The 26,035-nt window shown below is 46.8% G+C and overlaps 7 protein-coding genes across 7 annotated transcripts; 4 read left to right on the forward strand and 3 right to left on the reverse strand.

Annotated features, from left to right (window-relative positions):
- Window positions 1-2,526: 2,526 nt before the first annotated feature.
- On the forward strand, window positions 2,527-3,087 carry PADG_04794 (uncharacterized protein; the record flags this gene model as incomplete). The annotated part of the gene is made up of 2 exons (XM_010761842.1): window positions 2,527-2,733; window positions 2,902-3,087. 2 exons carry the CDS (start codon window positions 2,527-2,529, stop codon window positions 3,085-3,087), a joined length of 393 nt encoding a protein of 130 aa, XP_010760144.1.
- Window positions 3,088-4,762: 1,675 nt separating this feature from the next.
- PADG_04795 (ubiquitin domain-containing protein DSK2) lies at window positions 4,763-6,287 on the reverse strand (the record flags this gene model as incomplete). The annotated part of the gene is made up of 2 exons (XM_010762079.1): window positions 4,763-5,755; window positions 5,823-6,287. 2 exons carry the CDS (start codon window positions 6,285-6,287, stop codon window positions 4,763-4,765), a joined length of 1,458 nt encoding a protein of 485 aa, XP_010760381.1.
- A 598-nt stretch (window positions 6,288-6,885) lies between these two features.
- PADG_04796 (pre-mRNA-splicing factor rse1) lies at window positions 6,886-10,902 on the forward strand (the record flags this gene model as incomplete). Its single annotated transcript, XM_010762080.1, has 3 exons — window positions 6,886-7,129; window positions 7,297-9,370; window positions 9,594-10,902. The coding sequence occupies 3 exons, from the start codon at window positions 6,886-6,888 to the stop codon at window positions 10,900-10,902; spliced, it is 3,627 nt and encodes a 1,208-aa protein (XP_010760382.1).
- A 1,234-nt stretch (window positions 10,903-12,136) lies between these two features.
- On the forward strand, window positions 12,137-13,600 carry PADG_04797 (uncharacterized protein; the record flags this gene model as incomplete). Its single annotated transcript, XM_010761843.1, has 1 exon — window positions 12,137-13,600. The coding sequence occupies one exon, from the start codon at window positions 12,137-12,139 to the stop codon at window positions 13,598-13,600; it is 1,464 nt and encodes a 487-aa protein (XP_010760145.1).
- A 415-nt stretch (window positions 13,601-14,015) lies between these two features.
- PADG_04798 (snoRNA-binding rRNA-processing protein UTP10) lies at window positions 14,016-19,874 on the reverse strand (the record flags this gene model as incomplete). Its single annotated transcript, XM_010762081.1, has 7 exons — window positions 14,016-14,455; window positions 14,558-14,702; window positions 14,775-15,137; window positions 15,200-16,237; window positions 16,302-16,586; window positions 16,649-19,433; window positions 19,498-19,874. The coding sequence occupies 7 exons, from the start codon at window positions 19,872-19,874 to the stop codon at window positions 14,016-14,018; spliced, it is 5,433 nt and encodes a 1,810-aa protein (XP_010760383.1).
- Window positions 19,875-20,209: 335 nt separating this feature from the next.
- PADG_04799 (uncharacterized protein) lies at window positions 20,210-23,711 on the forward strand (the record flags this gene model as incomplete). Its single annotated transcript, XM_010761844.1, has 3 exons — window positions 20,210-20,230; window positions 20,292-22,742; window positions 22,800-23,711. 3 exons carry the CDS (start codon window positions 20,210-20,212, stop codon window positions 23,709-23,711), a joined length of 3,384 nt encoding a protein of 1,127 aa, XP_010760146.1.
- Window positions 23,712-24,036: 325 nt separating this feature from the next.
- Window positions 24,037-25,020, reverse strand: PADG_04800 (uncharacterized protein; the record flags this gene model as incomplete). The annotated part of the gene is made up of 1 exon (XM_010762082.1): window positions 24,037-25,020. The coding sequence occupies one exon, from the start codon at window positions 25,018-25,020 to the stop codon at window positions 24,037-24,039; it is 984 nt and encodes a 327-aa protein (XP_010760384.1).
- Window positions 25,021-26,035: the final 1,015 nt, after the last annotated feature.

Below are 26,035 nucleotides of genomic sequence, written 5' to 3' on the forward strand. Positions count from 1 at the left end.
TATATAAATATCTCCTACAACCAAAATGGCATTTTAACTGTCTTTCGGCGCTTCGACGATTCAGAATTCCAACTCTCGGGTGGTTAGATAGAAGATTACGCTTTATGTGACCTCTATGCATCCGATGGGTTTGCCATGAAGATATATTTTGGAAACAATTTGGGGGAGCCGTCTGATGATCTCTGCCACCCAAGTGGTAACACAAAATCAACCTCCAATACAATTGAAATATCCCGAGGAGATTACGGAGAGGTTTCCCTATTCCAATTCCAATGTACGATATGGGCAGTTTCCTGAGATATCCACAAGAGTTCCATGGCGTTGTTTGTGGCAAGCCGTGGAGCACTTTTTGCTCTCCAATAGTATATCCCCCTCCCACTGTGATTGTCTTGCTGCAAATATGATGCAAAAACTCACCGCTCGAAATTAACCTGCAGCCAGTGGCTTCTTTTTTTTACTCCACTTCTATTACTTTTCCATTGAAGCCCTTGCAGTCTGGGGGCCATTTCCCTGGTTAGCGTAGAGCTGCATCACCCACAGTAACAAAATCAGAAGAGCCGAATCCGATGAGGATTTGAACCGACTCTTATTAATACGGGGGTTTGTGCCAAAAACGCCCAATCATAGTCCCAGTTAATTTAGCACCGATGAGATGTGTAAGGGGTCTCGTTAAATGTGCTAAGGGAGAAACCAGACTATTTAACCAAGTCTCTCACTCCAACGTTATGAACAGATGTATATATTCGAGGTGAATACCCCCAGTTTTGCTGAACAACTCTCAAGGTTCCAAGATCCATATATAAAGCAGAAGTAGTCACAGTTCGAAAGGTAAAATTCAATTTAATTAATTAATTATTTTTATTTTTCATTCACCTAAAAGCCCTCATGAAGCTGTATTCCATCGTCTCTCCCTTCTCTTTACCCCACACCAAATGTTAAGCCGAGTCGGTGGCACCCGCGATATTGAGTTTGGAGCTACCCTGTGGGCCGTGAAGACAACCGTCCCATGAAACTGAACAAGTCCCCTTGCTGTAGGGTTACACTCAGATGTATCTAGGGCATTCTTTTCAATCAGGCAGCTGTTCTGCCTATTGATGCATACCCCAGCTTCTGTTCTTGGATCAGGATCGTTGCTCTTCATGGCTTTGTCGGTTTATTCAAGAGGAGCAAAAGCCTTGCCTTGCCTGTCTCTATTTAACTAAACGGTAAATATGCGAAGAGGAATCGTTCAAATTCCGGGGGAGACCCCTTTCCATAACCCAATTCAGACTTCGCGCTGGCCTACGCAATTCCAAAGAATGACATAGAACAGGCTGGGAATGGTATCCTGATCCCATTTCCCTTTGGCCGAAGATGATGTATGTGTACTTTGTTTCCTCTTGCGTGTATCCATCCCTATTTATGGTTCTCCACCGTTTGAGATCACATGCCGTAATCCCCATTGTTTTGATAGGTAACTATTGTGGATTTCGAGTAAATAATATATCCAATGGCCCGACATTGGACGGGACTGTTTATTTTATTTATCCTCCCAAAGTTATGGCTGACATCTACAATGGGGTGATTATTTAACTAACTCTCCTTGAACGGCTGGGCAGCTTAGAAAATCTCTTCCCACGGTTTATAGCTATTTAGCCGAACAGGAAAATCGTTGTCAAAACACTCAGCCAGAGATCTTCGACGGCATGGAATTGTGTCGAATATGCAACCCACACGCTCCAACGACCTGGTAGATCTTCAAGAGGAAATATCTACGGCAGAATTCAAATCCCTAGTGTTGGATATTTATAATCACCAAGAGACTATGATTTATCTAGACAAAGCCCTTCCCGTTGTTTAAAAATAATGTCGTCAATAGCTACTGATGCTTGTGAGCACAGAATCAGTTTTCAACTGCAATCATTCCAGCAGGATAATAATCACATTTGTTCGGACGACGACCTCCAAGAAGCTATTCATGTAGAAGTCCATCCCAACCATTACGAGGTGTGCGAGGACTGACTTTGCTATAGAACAGGTGCAACGGGATATATTGGCGGAAGTGTTCCAGGAAGCCATCGTTCATAAATTCCCAACGTTCCAGATTTCGGCCCTTCTGCGAACTGTCTCGCAAGAGTTCAAAGAAAGATAACTAGTTACTACCCCGCAATTCATGTTATCAGAGGAACTTTCAACGATGCAGACGAGATTGCACCCGCATCTGAAGAGGCTGACATAGTAATCCGTATGACAATGCCCCATCTATCTATCTACATATACATGCGTATTTGGATTCTTTTAAAAAGAGCCATGGACTGAGACGTTTTTTTTTTTTTTTTTTTTTTTTTTTTTTTTTTAATTTTAGACACTGGCGACATTGGCCACGAAGGTTGAGCCAACGCCATTCTGTCAGGACTCTCCAGAAAAACCAGCCTATGCTTCCTGATTCCCTTAACGGGAACCGGGTGCATTTCTGATCACCTAGCAAATCCGTGGGATCCTAAACCCAACCTGAAAATCTTGTCTGATATTGATGATATCCAGAGAATGTATGACCTTCCGGACACCGCTCTGCACCATGCCATCGACCGGCGTATCATGGACGCATCCAATGACGTGATTAAGACCATCAACATCTGTCCGCCAGACATCTACAGGGCGAGGTACTGGTGCTGGCAGGCAGGGAGTCCTTTCTCGTGCCCCGATATCTGGAGCTCTTATGGCGGACCAAGGAGTCTTTCTATATTGGGGCGGGTGAGAATCTCCGCGCTGTCACGCACGCACCCGAATGATGTAGTTGATTTGTTTCTGCTAGTGCTTGAAAATATTATCTTGAAGAGTGGCGAGGATCTTAAGAGTGGGAAGGAGCTGAAAGATAAAACCCTCCCTTGCTGTTAACATGGCTCCTCTGACAAAACATAGGGTTTCTACTTCGCTGTCGCGGACGAAGTCAGATGGAAAGAGGCTGCTGAAGCCATTTGTCGGCTAGGCATCGAGCAGGGCTGGCTACAGCTCGATGCCAAAACTGTATCCTACGATGAAAAATGCTTCCGGGAAGTTTTTGAACCCGGATGGCTAGGTGTGTATCTCTGGGCGTCAGACAGCTAGGCTGGAAACCGCGTGCGCCTGACTTTGGACTGTGCTGCCGGCCGATGTTGAAAGAGCTGTAGCCCAAATGAAACGGTCATAGAGGCCTTAATGGGGAAGGTATTTTGAGCGCATCTAGGTTATTTCCCCTGGATAGAAGAGAGAGAAGGGAAAGTCGGGCCCTGCTGATCGGATTCGGTGGTTTTCGTGCTGAGTCTGTCTACTAACTTCCCCCAAAGTTCGATTGAGAGACACTGTATACATTGCATGACTGAAACTGGTCCGTCCAGGTCATCTTTTAAAGTCAGAAATACTGAAATATTCAGACTTGCTCACGGGGGTATGGAGCAGCCAATTATCCACAGGTCTTTCTTTGCACTTTATATATTTGTGCTGTTTGATGTTAGCAGCGAGAAACAAGGTGAGTGTGGTATGATGTTATTAATATGAAGTTGCTCGATTGAGGGTTGCTAATTAAGTGTCCGTCCCCTTTTTCGATGTACGGAAATGGGCACCGCCCTGATATTATGTTAGGTGACTGAGTAAACAACATATATATGAATCAGAAAACACTGGTACTCCGTGGTATTCTCACAGTTGAAGCATAAATGTCCGTGGATACGGACGCAAGAGGAGAGTTTACGGAGCGGAATTGAATCAGTAACTAACTTTTCTTCGGCAACTTCTTGCCCAAAACTTCAATGCCATTTTTGAACACTATGATAAATAACTTCACGATCAATCCACTCCCGTTCCACTAAGGTTATCTCGGCCATTTTTCTGTGACTTGGTTATTTTCGCTATTTAACAACATACATTGTTAACGGGTTTCACAAGCCAACGGCTTGGCTTTTAGCTAAGTATTTATTTAACAATCATGGGAATGATCCGAACCCTGCTATGGAACCTTCATTTCGACCCGTCGGTTCCCTTATTGTGCTAACTACAGCATATCATGGGAAAATGCAGAGCTGTTCACCGACAGGGGAGCGCAGCCTTTTCTGGGTGAAAGCGCTGGTTCCTCTAGAGTAATTAATGATCGGATCACGAGTGTGTCTGTCTATCATTACAACGATAAATTTGGCAAAAGATATTGAATCCGAGGGCTTTATTTTAGCGGTTCTTTAGTGATTGTGCTGTTGGGGATATTGAAGGCGCCTGTACAAGATGGACTGTCAATATTTCAAATTAGCCAGATATGGCTTTCGCGAAGATATTGATGCCATGGCGTTAATAGAGCTCTATGAAATTACACCGATTTTTTTTAGAGGAATTGGTCCATCATAATTTTTACAGATGGAAGAGCAGAAAAGGACAACAACCGTATGCTAATCACAGTGCTAATTGGTAATGATAGGAAGGAAAGTTCATTGTTCGTATGTCATTAACGAGCTACACCCAATGAGTGGAAGAGGATAGGAAACCAAGGGGAATGAATGTTAAGGCATATTGAAAGAAGAAGCTTTAAAGACCGCATCAATATTTTGACTACATGGCGCAACACAGAAACTTATAGATTTCACAACAGTTGCAGAGCAACTTAATTCCCCCTTAGTCGGGGATTGGGGATCGAGATAACATTACCGCAAGAAAAAACCAAGGATAACAAAGAAAACATAACTCGCCAATATTAAAACCGCGCTTCCTTCATCCATTGTGGGGAAATGGAGAAAGTAAAAAGAAAGAAAGAAAAATCTCATGATGGATGCGAAAGTAAATATTCAATAGCCCCCTGCACACTCCCGCCTGTCCTTCTCAACGCCTCAACATTCCGCTCGAATTCATGAAAGCCCATCTCGTTTAGTTGCCGTAGTTGCTCCGCATATATTTCTTCCGGTGGTCGTGTATCTTGAGGAGCTGGGCTGCTGGTGCCTGTGCCCCTAAATAGGGCTGCAAGCGCGTTGGCGCCTGGATCTGTGCCGGCCGCAGGGATTTGGCCACCGCCGCCTATCAACTGTAACATCTGTGAGAGCAGAGCGGGGTCTTGGAGGAATGGGTTGTTTTGCAGATTTGAGAAGGGGTTGGCGGGGTTTTGAGGTGGTTGTTGCTGCTGCTGTTGCTGTTGATTTGGGTTGGTTGGATTGGCTCCAGGTTGGCCAAAGAGTGCGGGGTTAAATAACGATGCGAACGGGTTTGGCGGAGGGTTAGATCCAGTAGTTCCGTCCTGAGTTGTTCCTGTACTATTGTTATCGCCAGCTGGCGTTTGTGAAGGAGGCATTGCGCCAAATGCCGGAGGGGCACCGAAGAGAGCGGTAAATGGATTTGCAGCGGCACCACCTCCTTGAGCGCCTGGCATACCAAACATATTGAATAGATTTTGGGTATCGTTGGTGGCAGTTGCAGATGGATTCTCATTATTTTGGCTACTACGATTTTCCTCAGGTGTCGTATTCGTTATTCCAGGGGCGGGAAATGCGCTTCCACCGCCAAACCCTCCGCCACGATCCAACCCCATAGCTCTCTGCATTTGCGTCATTTGGCGGATGGCATTCGGGTCTGTCAACATTCGGCGGAATGCTGGGGACTGCATCATTTGGCGAACACTCGGTCCCATTTCCCGCAGCATTGGGTTTTGTTGAATCATCAAATCAACAAGTTGAGGATTTTGCAATGCTTCATTCATCGTTGACTGGAATTGAGGGTTTTCAAGCATGTTTATCATTTCTTCTGAATCTGGAGGTGGTCCCATCTATACGAAACGTTAGCATAGTTAGATCATGTTTTGGGAGTGTGTGAAGGAGGATTTTCCAACTTACGCCACCGTCGGGTCCAAACATCCCAGCACCTGGCAACTGCGCAAATCCAGCATATCTCGCGCCTGTGAGCCCTGCTAGAGGATTATTTCCTGTACCGGCAGCGATGTTGGTAGGCACGTTAGCCGCCAGTGATGTGCGGGCCTGCGCTGGCCTGTCCCCGGATGCGGTGCTTGAGCCTTGAAATGTGGGAGTTGGGCGTTGCACGGCGCTCTTTACAAGATGAATGGCATGGCCATCTTTCACTTTGTGAGTAGCTAGCGTATCGCCATCCTTGAGTACTCGACCAGAATAGATCAGACGTTGTCGTTCTGCCGGTACGTCAGCATAGTCTGCACCAGCTAGTTTTGCTTTGAGATCACCAATCGTGGTAGACGGGTCCAGTGTCAGAGTGTATTTGACATCATTTGAGGATTTGACATGGAAAGTGATGGGCGATTCCTCTGTCTTAGAACCGTCCTCCGACATGACGATTGAGAGCAAGGTAGGACGGTTGGGTCGAGATTCCAAGGGTGTGTAGGGCGTTCACAAAGGCGAAGAAACAAATTCAGCGCCAAATCAAGGCGCTATCTTGTGAATATAGACCCAGAGATGTGCGATAGGGAGAGCTGCCTATATTCAAGTGAAGCAGCAACGGGGTGTCACTTTGAAAGTTGAAGCTGAAGTTGAAGGCGACGATATCCGGTGCCTAGTAAGTATCTCCCGCCAGCCAAGACGTAGTACTGGGCCGGGTCGGCGCCACATATTACCGAAATGGAGCCTGTGCCACTAGAGTCGCATGGAACAACACCGAAACTGCACAAACCTTCGACTTCAATCTGATTAACATTGGAATCTCACACACACAGCTGCACATGCCCACGGATATCGGCAACCTTGGAACATTCACGAAGCTGTCCTGTCCCGCTAACCAATTCCACTACAACCAAGTGGCTAGGGATTACCTTGGAGTGGGATGTGGAGTCTCTAATACACCGATGACAATGCCATTGACCCACTGGTAGCCCGGTGTCAGATCCCTTGCAGTCGTCTGGCATAGTCATCTCCCGGTTTCATATTGCCCAGCATGGCGACCACCTCGTCGTTGTTTATGTACTCGTTGACCATCCAGCCCCCTACAGCGATTACTCAAGCAATTTTGGGCCAGTTCGCGGGGACTAAGGAACAGCAGATCGTCACTGCGTCTGGTTCGAAGCTCACAATCCACCGGCCAGACCCGACACAGGGAAAAATTAGAACTCTGTTTTCTCAAGATGTGTTTGGCATTATCCGGACGCTCGCGGCATTTAGGCTAGCTGGTGGCAGCAAAGGTATGTTCTAACCCATCGCTTTTGTCAAGACCACTTTAGTGATTCTTCAAGCTCTTGGGACAGCTCGAGCTCCTGTTGTTGCGCGCAAGCCCACACCGCACTCCTGGATCCTGTCCTTCTTCTCTGTCAGCTTTGGTTGAGAGCTATGCTGAATGTGTCTCATATAGATTACATCATCATCGGATCTGACTCTGGGCGGATTACCATCATCGAATATGTACCTTCCCAGAACCGATTCAACAGAATCCATCTCGAGACTTTCGGGAAATCGGGCATTCGACGCGTTATCCCTGGTCAGTACTTAGCTGTTGATCCAAAAGGAAGAGCATGTTTAATTGCCTCGGTGGAGAAAAACAAGTTGGTCTATGTCCTCAACCGAAATACACAAGCTGAGTTGACGATATCCTCGCCATTGGAGGCCCATAAACCCCAGACTCTGGTTTTCGCCTTGACAGCTCTGGATGTCGGTTATGACAATCCGATATTTGCGGCTTTGGAAGTTGAATACACTGAAGCCGACCAAGACCCAACTGGGCAAGCCTATGAGGAGCTTGAAAAGCAATTAGTTTATTACGAGCTCGATCTAGGGTTGAACCATGTTGTTAGGAAATGGTCGGATCCTGTTGACCGCTCCGCAACTATGCTATTCCAGGTTCCTGGTGGTGCAGATGGTCCTAGTGGTTGTCTTGTGTGTGCTGAGGACAACATCACCTACCGTCACTCAAATCAGGATGCCTTCCGCGTACCGATACCCCGTCGCAGTGGACCTACGGAAAACCCAGAGAGAAAACGATGTATTGTCGCCGGAGTCATGCATAAAATGCGCGGCGCCTTTTTCTTCTTGCTGCAAACCGAGGACGGTGATCTCTTCAAGGTTACTATTGATATGGTTGAAGATGATAACGGACAAATAACAGGGGAAGTCAGAAGATTAAAACTCAAATATTTCGACACCGTTCCAATCGCTTCAAGTTTATGCATTTTGAAGAGCGGGTTCCTTTTCGTCGCCAGTGAAACGGGAAATCATCACTTTTACCAATTTGAAAAACTGGGAGATGATGACGATGAAATCGAGTTTACTAGCGACTCGTTCTCCGCCAATCCTTCTGAACCGCTGCCTCCTGTTTATTTCCACCCACGACTCTCTGAAAATGTGCATCTTGTCGAAAATGTGAATTCTCTCAATCCATTGATGGATTGCAAGATCACAAACTTGACGGAAGATGATGCACCCCAAATATATACTATTTGTGGTACAGGGGCAAGGAGCAGCTTCAGGACTCTTAAGCACGGCTTGGAAGTTACTGAAATCGTGGAGTCGGAACTACCGAGTGTTCCATCTGCAGTTTGGACCTCTAAGCTCACTCGCGAGGACGAATTCGATGCTTACATTATTTTGTCTTTTTCCAATGGCACTCTCGTCCTCAGTATTGGAGAAACTGTGGAAGAAGTCACAGATACCGGCTTCCTATCCTCGGCACCAACCCTGGCGGTTCAGCAACTTGGAGAGGATTCTCTCATCCAAGTGCATCCCAAGGGAATACGACATATCCATGCAGATAGACGAGTGAACGAATGGCCTGCCCCTCAGCATCGTTCCATTGTTGCTGCGACTACAAATGAGCGGCAAGTCGCCGTTGCACTAAGCTCTGGGGAGATTGTGTACTTTGAAATGGACACGGATGGTTCTCTTGCGGAGTACGATGAGAAAAGAGAAATGTCCGGCACAGTTACTTGTCTCAGCCTGGGAGAGGTTCCGAAAGGGCGTGCAAGGAGTTCTTTCCTCGCTGTGGGCTGCGACGACTCTACCGTCAGAATTCTGAGCCTTGATCCGGACTCAACACTCGGAAATAAGTCCGTCCAGGCACTTACATCCGCTCCATCTGCACTGTCAATTATGGCAATGGCTGATTCCACGTCTGGTGGGTCCACGCTTTATCTACATATCGGCCTCTATTCGGGCATCTATCTTCGCACGGTGCTTGATGAGGTGACGGGAGAACTATCCGATACTCGCACCAGATTCCTCGGTTTAAAGCCTGTTAAACTCTTCCAAGTTTCTGTTAAGGAGCAAAAGGCCGTTCTCGCGTTGAGCTCACGTCCTTGGCTTGGGTATTCGGATCTCCAAACGAAGGCATTTATGCTTACACCTTTAGATTATGTCGGTCTAGAATGGGGTTGGAACTTCAGCAGTGAGCAGTGCGTTGAAGGCATGGTTGGTATCCAAGGACAAAACCTGAGGTACGTGATTTTAATTTATTTGTCTTAAGTGATGCATTTGAGCCTGTGAGAAGTTTACGTGATGAAATATTTTCCCGAGTCACAACGTTGACTATGCGGTATAAAATTACTAAATATTCAATTGTTCCTGCTGAAATCAACCTAAGCATGCGCTGTTTCCGAGTTGTTATTTTGTTTTTTATCCCATATTCTCGTTCAAAATTGCTGACATTGTTACGAAAAGAATATTCTCTATTGAAAAATTGGAGAACAATCTGCTTCAAGAGACAATCTCGCTCACTTACACACCGCGCCAATTCATTAAACACCCTGAGCAGCCACTCTTTTATGTCATTGAAGCAGACAATAATATCCTTTCGCCGGCAACAAGGACCAAGCTTCTCAACGACTCAGATGCTGTCAACGGCGATGCAACGGTGTTACCACCCGAGGACTTTGGCTATCCACGAGGAACGGGACATTGGGCGTCATGCATACAGATTGTCGATCCAGTAAATTCAAAAAGCGTAGTTTCGCAGATAGAGCTGGAAGAAAATGAAGCTGCCGTTAGTGTGGCCGCTGTCTCGTTCTCGAGCCAAGATGATGAAACATTCTTGGTAGTAGGGACTGGAAAAGATATGGTAGTTAATCCCCGATCATGTTCAGCTGGGTTTATCCATATCTACCGGTTCCAGGAAGACGGCAAAGAACTGGAATTCATTCATAAAACGAAGGTTGAGCAACCACCCGTGGCTCTTCTTGGCTTTCAGGGGCGTCTTCTGGCAGGTATTGGCACAGATGTCAGAATTTACGACTTGGGAATGAGGCAAATGCTCCGTAAGTGCCAGGCTTCAGTTGTCCCGCACCTTGTTGTCGGCCTGCAAACACAAGGCAGTCGGATTATCGTGAGCGATGTTCAGGAAAGCGTCACGTATGTCGTCTACAAGTCTCAGGAAAATCGCCTGATTCCATTCGTTGATGATGTTATTTCCCGTTGGACCACTTGCACGACAATGGTGGATTACGAAACTGTTGCTGGAGGAGACAAGTTTGGGAATCTGTGGCTGCTCCGGTGTCCCGCCAAGGCATCGGAAGAAGCTGATGAGGATGGGTCAGGGGCCCATCTAATTCATGAGCGACAATACCTTCAAGGTGCCCCGAACAGACTAAATCTCGTTGCTCACTTCTATCCCCAGGATTTGCCCACCAGCATACAGAAGGCACAATTAGTCACGGGGGGACGAGATATCCTCGTCTGGACAGGACTTCAAGGGACGGTGGGGATGTTGATACCATTCATTAGCCGGGAAGAAGTGGATTTTTTCCAAAGTCTCGAGATGCAGCTTGCCGCCCAGAATCCTCCGCTCGCTGGACGAGATCATCTAATATATAGGAGTTACTATGCTCCCGCAAAGGGCACCATCGATGGCGATCTCTGCGAAACCTATCTTTTGCTTCCAAATGACAAGAAACAACAAATTGCTGGAGAGTTGGACAGGTCGGTACGAGAAATTGAGCGGAAAATTGCAGTATGTTTTACCCTTCTGTTTTAGTATCCCTTTCTGGTTTCACGAAACCGTCGCTGACATTACTATTCTCTAGGATATGCGTACCAAGGTTGCTTACTGATGCGGGTTTGGAGGGCAATTTGGCGTTTTATGTTTTCTCCTTTTAGCTTGCCATGTACGCTAATACCAATGAGCAGCTCTGTTCCGGAGCCCAATGGTTGTTTTTGTTTCCCGGTATATTCTGGCGGTGGCGCAAGCCGATGTCCCTTTTTGACACCTTTCAACTATGTTGAGTTAACGGAAACTTTAAAGGAAACTAATTTATTATTTTGGCATGAACTTGAGGTTGTCATCCCTCACTTCAGAGCTCTATGCGAATTACCCTTTATCGAGGTTCTCTCCAGGAACTATTTCAAAAAAAAGTGTCTCTTTCCTCGCTCGATCTGTCTACGTTTTGCTTCAATCGTCCGATCTTGAGCTGGATGCACTCCATTCCATTTTCCCCTACCTCCCATAGAGGTTTAGGCGGTTAAGGGCTTGGCCTGTTCGAGACGAGAATAAAGGAATCCTTCCCTTCAACGATCTTTGAGTACGATCCCGTCCAACCTTCCTTTCTTCCAGGATTCTGGGATCGTAATATATCAGTTGAAACATGAATTTGAAATCTTTCGTTTTTATTTTACACTTTCTTATGTTTCTTCGTGCCTTTGGTTATCGCCAAAGAAAAACAAAGGAGTTTTTATGCTCCCGTCATTGGATGAGGAAGCTTTTATCGCCTTCATAGTTTCTCAATCGAATGTAGACTTCGTTGCTTTTGAATCCGCGCATCAAAGTGCCCCAGCGGGTGCGTTGTCAACAAGTGTCTTATCATTCCACTACCTTGTTCCACTGACAAGAAATCCTCAATGATTAGCAGTTTGAACCAAATATCGCATTCGTCTCCTATCCTTGGGAATCCGGGACTGGGATCCGCTGTACACGAATTTCCGGTTGTAGTTTAGTTAACTTCGTCCAAGAAAGTTGCTCTGCCCAAGAACTGACTGACTAGCATGGATTTATTACATCATCACTTTAGACGCGGTGGGAAATTAACTACCGACACCTTATCTTGACCTCATCCCTCGGCTCAACTTTCGTCAAAGGCTGTCTTGCTGCTCAGTAACCGGTGTGGAACGGATTTTGCGACGTGCTCTGCTAATCACCATATAAAATCACGGCGCCTGATCACTGCAGCCTACTCTGCAGCCGTTTCACCAACGCCTTGGAATTCATTCCAGCCATGCCGCAAAAGCTCAATGTCGCCGTTGCTCAATCGCGAACCCGCAACACGTTGCCTGAAACTCTACGGGCTCTAGAGCGCACCTCCCACCTAGCTGCGTCCCGAGGGGCTCAAGTTCTCCTTTTTCCAGAGGCGTATTTGGGCGGGTATCCTCGGACATGCACCTTCGGAGGTTCTGTTGGAGCTCGCGACCCCCATGGCCGTGACCAGTATCTAAACTACTACCACTCCGCAGTTGACCTTGGGGATACCCCTGCCGGCGCCGGAGATGATTTTATCGAACGAGCCCTGCCTGTCGCGAAGGGGAAGAATTACCGCGGTGATGGGACAAGGGAATATTTGGAACGGGTTGCGCGGGAGACGGGAATGTTGCTCATTGTTGGCTTGATTGAGAGAGCTGGTGGGAGTCTGTACTGTTCAGTTGTATACGTGGACCCCAAGAGAGAAACTCTAGGGAAAAGAAGAAAAGTGATGCCAACTGGCACTGAACGGCTGGTGTGGGCACAGGGATCTCCTTCAACTCTCAAGGCTGTTACTACAGAGATTAATGGGGTAAAGATCACCCTGGCAGCAGCTATTTGCTGGGAGAATTTCATGCCCCTTTTACGACAGAGCCTATATTCCCAGAATGTGAACCTCTACCTCGCTCCAACTGCAGATGGGCGTGATACCTGGCTACCGTTGATGCGCACTGTAGCATTTGAAGGAAGGACTATTGTTCTCAGCGCCAACCAGTGTGTTCGCCAAAGCGAACTTCCGTCATGGATCACGAAACGTCAAAAGTCCAGGAACCCCTCAAGTCACCCTGTGGCTAAAAACAAAACGTCAAGTCGCCCAATCAGCTGTCGACCGGTGCTACCAGGAAGAAAGTCCTCGATAACTACGTTAGAAGGATCCCACGAGATTGTGTGGCCTTGCAGTGATCCAAATACCACCGCCTCCGCTACCAGTACGACAGAAGACCTTCCCGAATCGGATGGTGGAATCCATCCATTCCCTGAAGTCGACGAGGATGCCCCCAGCACCACCATAGACGGAGTGGCTGGTCGGGAGCCAGATGCAGATCCATTCGTAAATTCCGTCCCCCACACCCAAACCCATCCCACATCCCCTTCTGGTTGCAAAAAATGCCACAGAAAATCCATAATAACGAAAGATGAGCACGAAATTACATGGCCAGACCATACCGCAGATGGCCAAGGGGTAGCGACAACATCGTTGTTATCCGACCCATACGTGTCTTGTGGTGGTTCTTGCATAGTAGGCCCCATGGGAAATGTTTTGGCGGGTCCACTCTGGAACGTCTCAGATGATGATAGTTGTGATCATATATTAATTACAGAAGTGGATTTCGAGGATTGCGAACGGGGCAGGCTGGACTTAGATGTTGCAGGGAGTTATTCAAGGAATGATGCGTTCAAATTGACGGTTGATGGCCTCGATTTAAATCCACCACCTTTCTAAGCGGTGTGAAACTACCAATTTCCATCCGTAACCTGTCTTCATTGCCATACAAAGAATGCAACTGCATACCCATGATATATGCGGGTTTTTATTACTTATCCGCCGAATCGATGCGCTCCTCTAATTTGTCAGACGCACCATTTTCAAAGCTTAAGGAGAGGCTTGCGATTGTTTACTTATTGTTTTCTTTTTCTTGAAGCCTTTCTGTTTTAATACGTTGATCATCGAGAAATGACATAATGAAGATAACGATAGTCAAATTGCTTGAACTTATGAAACAACATCATGTGTATTTAACCTAAATATTGGTATATAGCCAACGACTTGTTGCAACTTTGCCGAACTATAGGAGACACTGGGAAAAGCATATACTCATAGCCCGTAAGATGTCCTTTTTTCCCCCATGATCCAATTCTTAAACCAACATATCATCCAACTTCTCCCCTAAAACATCCTCGATAGCCAAAACCCACCTCCTCACCTCCTTCTCAACATTCTCGTCATCATCTTCCATCAATTCACTGATATATGGAAGCATCTCCGGCAGCAATGCTAGCCATTCCTCGCCCAGACGCTCTGTTAGGCTAAATTCGCACCTAACTGCCGCGAGACGAGTGTACGGATTATCGCCGCCGTTCCTACCATCACTGCTCATTCCGGGACGCATGAATTTCATGATGGCAGTGTTAAGGTCCTTGTGGTTTTCCGGCGAATCAGCGGCGGAAGCGAGCTCCACTATGGTTGGGATGGCCTCGGCGGTGATGAGCTTGAGGGTTGGCGAGTTGGTGGAGTGGGAGAGTTGGGTGACTAGGGGTGTGGATATTGCTGCCAGATGGGTAGGGGATTGCCAAAATTCTGGGACAGTTTGTTAGGGAGGTGCTTTGAACTTTTATGGAAGCAGAGATATATATATAATGGACAACAGTAAAGCTTAATTTGTCTTTGCAGTCTACATACCATCTTGATCATGCTCAAAGGAGCTGCGAAGCATCTGCATCGTTGCTAACCATAGACCCTTAGACTCTTTGTCGTTGCATCGAGCAGTATTTAGGATTTCAATTGTGCTTTCAATGATATAGCTTGAATAGCTTGTGACGATGGACTAAACGAAAGTAAGGTTTAGTTTCAACCCCAAACCCTTAACGAATGAATTATAAATCGCGGTTCGACTCACCTTGAGAGTACCAAAGAATGACCCGAGGAACTTGTAGAACGTCGTAAGCCTCAAAAGCCGTCCTGTGCTGTCTGATTCCCGGATGCCTTTTGTAGCCCATTCCGTTAATTGGACAAATAGGGGGCGGAAAACAGTGTCGTTCAGCTTGTAGATCATTTTTATCGCCATATCATTCACTTGGCTTTCAATATCATTAATGTCATCTGCCCCGTATCTGCTCGTATCTGGCAGAGAGAATTGTGTGCGACGAATGTCAAATGCTTTCTCTAATAGTTTGGCTAAAACAGGAACATTTTTGATGGTTGAAGATTTTGGATGCTTTTCGATACAAAGGTTTGTAACCTCCAGCAACTCACCCACGGCCTGTTAAATTATAAGCACAATAGTTTCAATAAGGAGTGAGGGGAAAGAGTGAGATAACTTACCTTGGGACCTTCAGAGAGTGCAAACGACCAATTAAACTCGACAGCTTTGAAGGTTTCGTTGACATCCACATGCCTTGCAAGAAGTCTCAATGCCTCACGACGGTTGTCGTTGCATTCTTCGGGAAGGTCTGCAGCCGCCGACATGAAGGATAGTTGAAGAATGCTATTTAGGTGATCATCTGATATCATCCACGGAACATGGAAAAGAAGGGAAGATATGAGCGAATAGATCGCATCGTGCAGTTGAAGATGTTTCCTGCTAGACCCCAAGGTCGCTTTTAGAAGACCAAAGGAACGTGAAAAGATCTCCGGTAGGACGGGGATTATGGCTTCACCAAGGACTTCAGTGATGGAAGCAAGACATAACATCCCAATTACGCGAATGCGGTCATCAGCCTGGCCAATGCAACTCTCCCCAGCAACGACTCTAGCTGCTCCTACCACAGAATCTGGATCTTTCTTTCCATACTTCTCTGCAACCCTGTCTATGCAAGCCACAGCCGCGTGCTTCAGGAGCACATCAGGAGATTCCTCAAGTATTCCAACCAAGGTTGACAAAAAGGCCAAAACTCTTGACTGGGAAGCAGAGTCCCTGTCGTAGCTTTGTTCCAGTCTATTTTCCAATAATCTTAGTACTCTTCTGCGTATATCATCATTGGGTCGTCGAAGGAGAACTTCAATGGTGTCGAGGAAGTCAACCAATGACAGGGCTCCCAGGAGCGATCCCAGGGCATCACCACAGGCTTTGCTAACTGGTTTATTCCCTCGAACAGTATCTGCCAAGGCCAATAACTGCTCTAATATGCGAGAGAATAGGTTGTGGATTGGAGCAACAGCAGCATCATCAGAATCGAATGCCTTGTTCATTTGAGACCTTAAGGATGCGCTTTGAAGGAGGTGAGACAATGTCTGCAGTAGGTCGGCGGCGATCCTCGGCGGATCTTTACCGTCTTCACCACCAACTCCAAGAAGAGTACGAGAGAGATTTGGTTTTGGCAGTAACGCATCTTGAACCAGACTCAAGTACTTGGTATATGACTGTAACGCGGAGGTCAGAATAAAAGACGGGGATCAGAGCGATCTTAACAACGAAAGAACTTACGAGAAGTTGTCGCTCCACTCCTAGATTGCCAACAAGGCTGGTCATCATACCCAAAACATCCCGATCAGTACCATATCTATTTGCAAGCATTGCGAAAACAGCAAAAAGGAAATCTTCGGCGCCGAGTTTTGTAATCAGCGCTTCAAACAGTCGCAATCTACGATGTGATGGAATGTGTTCAAATGCAGCGGTAAAGCTGAGAAGAAGCTCTGAGGTCCCGGAAACCACGTCTCTCTTTTGGTTGTGTAGTGACTGGATAAGTGGGGGGACCACTTGATCAATTGTCTAACAGTGGTGTGTTAGAAGTTTTCATCAAATGAGAATGTATCACGGATGCAGAAACATACCTGATCGATTACGAGAGCGGAATATTGGTCATCTTTCTTCAAAACATTAGATCCCATGAACGTAAATATTGGCATTACGCTGTGGAGGATGAGCTCCGGAGCAATAGTCGCTAATCCTGCTACCAACAGTAGAGCACTATTCTGAACTTGGGGACTTTGCGACGTGCGAACGCAATCAATTATCAGGTCAGGACGAATGACTGACGTATCCAATTTGAGTTTAGGCGATAACTTCGCTTTGTTGGTAATAGCAAGCATGATTCCTAGAACAAGACTCAAAAGGTAACCCATCTCCGCCTGGAGCTTCAGTTTCAAATGGTGCAGTGCGGCAAGGGTTTGGAAAAGGCCACCTAGGAGCTGGGGATGATTTTCTGGACTCGATCCATCAATAAGTTCAAGGATGAATGTAACTTGTCCAATCATCTGACTCAACTCCTTGGGGTCCCTCGTGTTCATTGCGACCATATTGTTCTGGCTGGTTCGCCGTCTTTTTGCAACGGAACCTTGAGGCTCAGTGTCAACAATGTACGCAGATATCTTGTTAAGAAAGCGGGAGAGGATATGTCCAGAGAGATTAACGGTGAGGAGAAGATCCCTGCATGCATTCGGCAGTTCTCCATCCACAGTAGATGGACCTAAAGCCATCTCGAGCAATGTATCTGCCGCATCTATCCTACTGTCTTCTTTAAGCGACGGCCAGATCTGGCTGAGGCGCGTGAAAACGGCTTTCACGAAATCGGTCCTTGGAGCACATTGTTGAGAGGTGACGGATGAGACGAGAATATTAACGGAGTTTTTGTGTTTTGCGGATACTATTTCAAGTATTTGCCCTTCCAACTCGGGAATATTTACTTGTTCGATTTTGGAGATATTAGCAACGCTATCATCATCCAAGAGTCTCCATTGGTCAAGAATGGGAGAAAGCTCCTCAGTTCTGGTTGTAGAACCAATTTTGCCAATGTGGTTAAGGATTTTCAGAAGGCGGATCTTTACCGCATATAGGGGGGTTAAAATAGCGTGGGAACAAAGGAAAGTAAAAAGCTCCTGTCGAACCGACTTTTTTAGTTCGGAATCAGAAGTATCTGTAGTAGAAGATGTCCTACGAATTGCGCTTTTTAACACGCTTCCTATTTGAGTCGGATCCAGGACGTATTCCTCCAAAGCAGGTAATAAAGCCCGATGGGTGGCCTTGTATACACTCCGTGGAGATATCCACTGAAGAGATTTAGATTGCTCCGTCTTCCCGTAGATATCCCCAAAGCCCCATGAACTCTGGGGGTTGCTCTCATCCTCATTCTTGACCTTCGCACATGTCCGCTCAAAGGAGGCGAGTAGACTGGCTGCTCCTCTCCGGACTCGCTCTGATGGGTCGCAGAGTGAAGAAACGATATAAGGGAGAATTGCTTGCATGTTGAAGGACTTGGAAACATTTTCGGAAAGATATGCTGCTACTATTTCAATAGCTGCTGTTCTGCTAACCGGAGGGTATGGACCTGAGAAAAACCGAATGAAGAAAGAAAGGTAAAGGGGACTTTGTAAAGACGCATCCCGTCTCAGTATAGGTAAATCAGTAAATTTAAGCACCTTTTCCTTGCTTCCAGCGGCAAGTATAAAAGCATATGCCAATTGATCGTATGTAGATGAACTCACTCCCGCTAGAAAGGAAACCTCATTAGTGGATTGTGAGATATCCTCAAGCGCTTTAGCAAATGCATCCTCCTTTTCAACGGCATCGGCAACGTCTTCCATCTCGACATCTTCTATGGCCATTGGGGCTGCGATACTTCCCAGGGCTGTCTCAAGGGCCATCTCCAGTGCATTAATATCAATATTAGATTCCCCAATGGCATTTTGAAGTATAGGTGCCAATGACTCTGATTCGGTAAAATGTTGAATCATCCTGGAGAGAATTGTTCGGCTTTCTTCAGCCATACGGCCAGAAGCTTGCAAGTCGGCAGCTGCTCGAAGAATCAGGACCATGACTTTTGCTAAATCTTCAGACTCCAATATGTCACGCTGTATGGCACTGTCAATGAACATCAGCGGAGACAGATCTTTCTGGTTGTGAATTTCCTGGACGCATCCGTCTATCAAACCGAGGAGCAATCCAGTTATGGAATATCGCGTATGGAGATCAGCAATCATGTCAAGAGAATTTTCGAAACGAGTAATGGATTTGACAACACTACGGGGAAGGCCGGGAGAATTTTTGTGCTGCACCAGAACCGACAGACATGTCATTGCTGCTAAACGGGTCTCCTGATTCCAGGTTCCAACAACAGCTTCCATGAGTCCGTCCAAAACATTATCTTCAAGTGACGCTTTATTGGCGATCACAATACAGATCATATAGCAACCGATGACCAGTTCCGGGACGTTAATCAGGCAGAATCCGCTATGCACCACTGGAAGAATCTGGAGCAAGACATCCTCCCGATTCCTCCTTTCCACCTCTCGCCTCCCCGAGCTTGTATAGTCGAGCATGTTAGCTACAGCTTCTGTTGCGACACCGGCCCAAAAAGCCAGGAGGCCTTGGTAATGGGCCCGAGACTTGCTGACCTGCAAGACGTAGTGGTTTAGAGCAGCCAAAAAAGACTTATTCGTTGAGGCGCTGTGGACAATTGCGTGTCGAGGAGGTAGAGTCAAACTCCGCCTGTAGGGATTCAAAATTTTGAAAGTCGGCGGGAGGTTCTCGGGTAGGATGGAGAGAAGTACTTTGAACAACTCCATCGTATGATATGGAAGAAATGTAAGTAAAAGAAAGGAGATGTTGTGCTCGTGAACTCTGAAGGACCGATAGTCAGTTAAAAGCCAATCATAGCAATATTCTCAGAATTGCGAACATATACCTAAATCGGCGAACAAGCCACTCAACCGCCTTGACAGCAGGCTGTAGTAGAAGGCGGCTTCCAACAAGGGCCAGAAACTCTTCTAACACAGTATTCAGCTCCTTGTTCTGTTCCGCGTTCATTTCCAGCCTATCTTCTGTTTTGCTTTGCTCGCTGAAGATCGTCCGCCGGAATTTGGAAAATCTTGAATCCAGCGCACATAATTCCTGAAATCCCTCATAACATATTTGATAAAGAGTATCGAAACTCTGAGATACGGCATCTCTTTGTTCAAATATCAAAGATTTCGAGTGGGCAACTCTTTGAGCCTTCAAATCCAGCTGGTGTGTGGAGGTCGCCGCAATCTGCGACAGCTGCGCAGTGAGAGAGGACGCCATTGTGACAACAGGATGGAAACGGGAGGTTTTCGGGATTAAAAAACAAGATCCGTTTCCAGTAGCATCGCCAAATGGGAAATTACCTCAGAGACGAGACCTCTCCTCTGGCTGTCGTGGGTATTCCAAGATTCTCCATAAAGAACGAATGCGGTGGGATCAAATACTAAATTAGAGATTCCCGTCAAAAAAAAAATATATGCCCAAAAAAGAAGTTTTTCCCGAAACTGGATTTAGTTAATTACCCAAAACAGCAAGTTTACACGACGGCATTTATCTAAATACGTCAACTCAACGCGGCGAGAAACAAAAGAAAGTAGTTTTGCGACAGCTTGGAGATGGAGTCAGGGGACGAGAAGGTACGCATTATTATAGTGACTGATATATTGACATTGTTCAGGCTAACTTGTATCGGTGCAGGAAAAGAAGCCGGTCCCAAAGTTCGCGAGCTTCAGGCCAAAGACATCTCCGCCAGCTTCATCCTCCGCCAAAGCAGAAGTACGTTCCTACCACGAAAAGCATAGAGCTTCTAGCAAGAATGAACGGCTCAGGCATGAATCTAGGCGCTCGCGACATAAGAGCCATTCCAGTTTGCGGAAGGACGACCAGGATCGTCATGGTGAGCATCATTCTCGAATTGGGAGAGAGATAGAATCATTAGCTACCAAACCTCCCGAAATCGCCAAGCAGTTGGCAAGTGAAGGCGATGAGCAGGAATTTTTCTTCATAGACAGAGAGGGCGACAATTACAATGTGACATACGGCACTTTGCATCACTACAGTATTCCCGAATATTACCGCTCTGGCTCTGGAAGGATTCTCGGACTCCCCACAAGTCACCGAATTGATTGCGACGATGGGGACGCAAATACTGTGGTAATCGGGCACAGAGTGGCTGGCTACGACAGCTCAAAGCAGAAGTATAGAGAATTCCTTCGGAGGCAGACAAAAGGGGGAATGAAGATTCTTCGTGTAAGGCCTGAGCCGGAGAGTAATCCTGCAATTGACTATCAAAAAGATTTCTTGCCGCTGAATTCTGGTGGATCCAGAAAGCGAAGGGGGCTTCATGGTGGAATGTTTTCTACGGAATCAGAGTTCAATGATGATCCTACTGTTGACTACAGATCAATCAAAGGGAAATTCAACCCTTCTGAACAGCTCCCGGAGGATTTGGAGGCCGTTTCAGAGTTAGATTTAGCTTCTGATGACGAGAATGCCCTCAAGCGCAATGATGAACTATCCAGGAAAGTTGAGGAACACCCATATGATATTGATGGATGGTTACAGCTCATCCGCCATCAGGATTCTTTGGTTGGGTTTGCCAACAGTGATGGACAGCGCATACTCACTACAGCAGAGAAGAGGAGCGTTGCAGATATCAAGATATCAATGTACGAGAAAGCCCTGAATAAAATGCCGTTGAAAGCTCGTCGGGATCGTCTTCTGCTCGGTATGATGGAAGAAGCGTCAATACTCTACGACACCAAAACTGTCTCAAACAAGTGGAAAGACGTACTTCAGATGAACCCGGACTACATCAGTCTTTGGATTAAATACCTAGACACCCAGCAGACTCGTTTCGTTAATTTTACATACGAGCAATGTCGGTCGATTTTCATAGATTGTTTGAGGATCAACAGAACACGCAAAAATAGCCCCGAGCCGAATGTCATCAATATATATCTTATCCTTCGATTGAGCCGCTTTATGCGAGAGGCGGGGTTTGTAGAGCACGCTGTAGCGCTTTGGCAGGCAGTGCTGGAGTTTAACTTCTTCCAACCCAAATCGCTAGATATAACCAAAAATGCAGCCACATCCGCCTTTTGTGAATTTTGGGACAGTGAGGCGCCGAGGATAGGGGAAATCGGTGCTAGAGGCTGGGATAGCGGAGAACGGCCATCGCCCGACTCCAAGTCTGACCCCGCCAGCCGGGAAATAGATGAAAGGTCTATTTTTGAATCCTGGGAACAAAGTGAACGACAGCAGATGCGTTATTCGCGGCTCCCGGCTCGTACTCTTGATGATGTCCAAGATGACGATCCCTATCGGGTGATACTGTCCTCGGATATCAATGATTTCCTTCTCCCATTATCAGACTCGCCCGATTTGCTAATTGGTGCCTTCATGATCTTCTGCGGCCTGCCACCCTTGACATTGTCTGAAAACGCGGATATCCTAGTTCAATGGCGCAGAGATCCATTCATACGCAATAATTTACTGGATAATTTGGATGATCAGTCATCAAAGTGGTTCTCGGAGATCATCCATGGCCCAGATGAGACCGTGAAGCCCAAAGCAAACACGTTCCCTTTACCTACTTTTGCCAACAATTTGGATACATTATTTGGAAATGAAAACTGGTTTTCAGAGCTCCGAGAATGGCAAATATCGTACATGAATGATCTGAGTGCTGTCGATGGTGAGTGGGTTCGGCGCACACTACGACACCTAGTTAATCGCCTGCCTCAGCACGACGATCTTGCAGAATATTCTGTGGCGCTCGAGTTCACTTCTAATCCCAAGGAGTCCAAAAAGTATACGAAAGGCCTTCTGAAGAAACGTTCATCGAATCTGAAGCTATATAATGCATATGCTCTGATTGAATTTCGTAGCGGCCAGATAGCAACAGCGGAGCATGTCTGGACCACAGCACTATCGATGTGCAGCACTTTCAAGGACGAGGATAAAATCTCTAGCATAATCTTATGGCGAACTTGGATCTGGGAAGTTCTTGCAGACCACAACAACGACAGGGCAGTGCAATTATTACTCGCGATTTCAAATGGTGCCACAGATCTTAATAACATCTTAGCGGATGTCACGAAATCCACCACAGTTATCAGCCCAGCAGCATTTTTGAAAACTCAGATGGTAAGTGTGCCGAATAGCCTTAATAATATTTTCGAGAAATTACTGACCCTCTACAAGTTTCTCAAGACAACACAAGAGTATGGGCTCACATCTCGGAACCCTAACATATTCGTCAACTCTGTCGAGTGTCATGCCTTGCTGGTTTATTTCTCCGAGAAGCTTGATATCGAAGCTTCAATGAATGTTTTTGAAACAGTTCATTCCCGCCTCCTCGCACATAGGCTAGAAAATACGATATTCAACGAGCTTCTCCTGCAGGCGAAAGTAAAACTGCTCTATCACCACACCACGGCAACAAGGTTATTCAAACCCTCCGTCCTTCGCTCAAAACTAACGGACGCCATCTCGCACTTCCCGCAAAACACCCTTTTCCTCAGCCTCTTCATGTGGAACGAGTCTCGGTTTCGGATCGAAGATCGCGTCCGCTCCATATTGCGCCAACACACCATCACCCCAATGGCACAGCATGACGAAAGCAAAAGCTCCACAACTGATTTCTCGATTCGATCGACTCTCATCTCCCATCTCTTTTCCATTTACGCTGAACTCCATCGAGGCGTCTCAGCCGGTTCCACCGTCCATTCTGCCCGTGCCGCCCTAGAATCAGCCGTGACATCGCCACCCGGACAATCCAGTGCTTCCACCTGGAAACTGTACCTTCTTTTTGAACTTGCGTTGTCGCAGTGGGGTCGTGCACGAGAGGTTCTTTACCGGGCAATACGTGCTTGTCCGTGGGCTAAGGAGTTGGTGTTACTTGCATTTCGGGAGCGAGGGTTACGGGAGAAAATGGGGCAGGACGAGCTGAGGAAAGTGTGGAATGTGCTTGTTGAGAAGGAGTTGAGGGTTCATGTGGATTTGGAAGAGTGGTTTGAAGAGAACGGTGAAAAGGGGGGAAGGGGGGCAAGGGTTGGTGAGGCTAGGGATCTGCCATTTGATATGCCTGAAGATGTGAGTGATGAAGATGGTTGACGGTTGGTGATATGGCTGAAAAGAAAAGAATAAAGAAGCAATATCGTTGATAGTAGTGATAATTCATTCTTGCGATTCATATGCGTTGTGCATTGACTATCTCTATCTGTATGTATTTATATGACTAAAATAGCACAACATATGGACATCTGCTTGCTGTATGTGCACAGTGCAGGCTGAAATGACCAATGCTCAGGATACCCGCACATCTACAACGCCGTTTATATAGTTACCAAATGGCCCGCAAATGATACGCCAGGTATATGGATATAAGTAGACCAAAACACACCTTTCTAAAAAGTACAGCATTAAATCTCCTTCCCACTCACCCATCCACACTGCCATCCCCATCCCCATTTTCACCCGCAGCCGCAGCCGCAGGAACCGCAACCTTGGCCACTCCCTCCTTTTCCCTTTCCTCCCTCCTCTTCTTAACCCAATCCCCCAATTGATTCCAAACAGCCTCTTTCTCCGCCATACTCATCCCAGCGGCCAACCCACTAGTCGAAGTCGCCACAAACACCCTAGCCCCCTTCCAACCCGGCGACCTTCCCATCCTCTCCCCCTCGTCCTGCCACCCATACTTAAATTCCTCCTTCCTAATCGCCCTTCCCCTTTTCACCCTCCACACCGCCTCCCAAATCCCCTTGCCGACGAGACATACAGCCTCAGGCCTCTTCTCTCGAATCTTCCGTTCTAGCACGGGAACACCCTCGTCCATCTCTTTCTTCGATAATTGGCTTGCATCCCGCGTCGGTCTCGCGACGATATTCGTGTTCCCGACGCTGTATAATTCAGGTAGACGGTAGGTGTCTGAGGGGGGGTGACGACGCGTCGTTATGCCGGAGGAATGTAAGAGCTTCCAGTATAGGTTGGAAGGGTGTGCGTAGACGTGGCCCGTTTGCCCGGTCATGATACCCGGGTTCACACCTATGAAGAGGAGAATGAGGTTTTCGGGGATCGTGTCGCGGAGGTTGCATACAGGGGATGTGGCACGGTTGGACTTTGGGGTGATTCTGCGGGATGGGAGGGCGGGTTGAGATTGGGTCTTCTGCCGCTGCGGGGAAGGGGACGGAGGAGGCCTCGTGGAGGAGGCGCGGGAGACGGAGCGGGTGATGCGTCTTATTTCCTGGACTGCAGTTATACACTCGTCATCGTCATTGGAGAGCTTTCGCTTGAGAGACCCCAGGGCCTCTAGGGGCTTCTTAGGTGGAGAGTCATAGATGAAACGGTTGAGAATGCCCTTGAAAGAGGGAGAGGCGACGAAGTCATCCGCATCGGATTCCCCTTCCCCTTCCACGGAGGGCATCGCCGCTGCAATAGTGATTCCGTTTAATGCCCAATGGATGAAGTTAGTTAGTTCACAAAGGCGTCTGTCAAAACACCAAAGCTGCGTAGTTCAAAGAGTACTATAGTTATTGCGAAATCACAGGCTGGATCTTTGTCAGACGAGAAAAGGGGTTTTTGTGGCAGACCACACAGAGGATGCGTTTTGCCTCGTATCCCCAGCCCCAGGCTGCAACAATGCCTCCAAGGTTATAGTTGAACTTTGCGCTGTGGTTGTTAGCTCCAATTAAAGAGGCCAAAGATAGGGATCCTTTGGATGGCTGCGCTATAGCTATAGCCTTGGAACCTACGGGCCGCTCCCAATAAGGTCTAGTTAGCCGGGATAAGGGCATCAATTAACTATCGGAGGGGCAGAACAGAACAGTAGATCTTGTTTTCTTACTCTCTGCAAATGATACATCCAGCTGCCATGTAGTTACTGTGCAAGACCTCCTCAATTGTGACAGATCCAATGGAAAAAATTATTGGGACGGGTTACGAAAAGGCTTTAATGTGATGTCTGGGTTTAAGATAAGTCAACTATTGACCCTGTTGAAAATTGAGCAGCAGGCTTCGCGAAATGCTGAAAAGCTGCATCGCTAGTTTGAAGCAATTCTTTGACAAATACATGGAACGGAGAATTATATCAACTATGATTGTCCTCCTTAACTATGCGTTCATTCGTACGAGAGAAGCTATATACATGATCTCTATCTTATTTATACGTTTAGACAGTGGGTGGTAACGGTAAGCTTTCCCGTCAGATATCCCTACAACAGTTGCAGTTTACTGCTTTGCTGATAGATACACTCAAACCCAAAACACTGCCACGAAAAGGAGATGAGAGAATCTCCTTGCTTCCATAAGATAATGGGTCCCACCATAAACCCCACAGGGCGACTGAATGACAAACAAGGCAGAAGGTTGAAGGGAAATAAATAGTGTGAACCAAAAATGAACACCAGAACAAGCAATGCCATCTATATGAACGCTCGAAT

This window comes from Paracoccidioides brasiliensis (genome assembly GCF_000150735.1).
Source record: "Paracoccidioides brasiliensis Pb18 unplaced genomic scaffold supercont2.5, whole genome shotgun sequence".
Classification (NCBI taxonomy): Eukaryota; Fungi; Ascomycota; class Eurotiomycetes; order Onygenales; family Ajellomycetaceae; genus Paracoccidioides; species Paracoccidioides brasiliensis.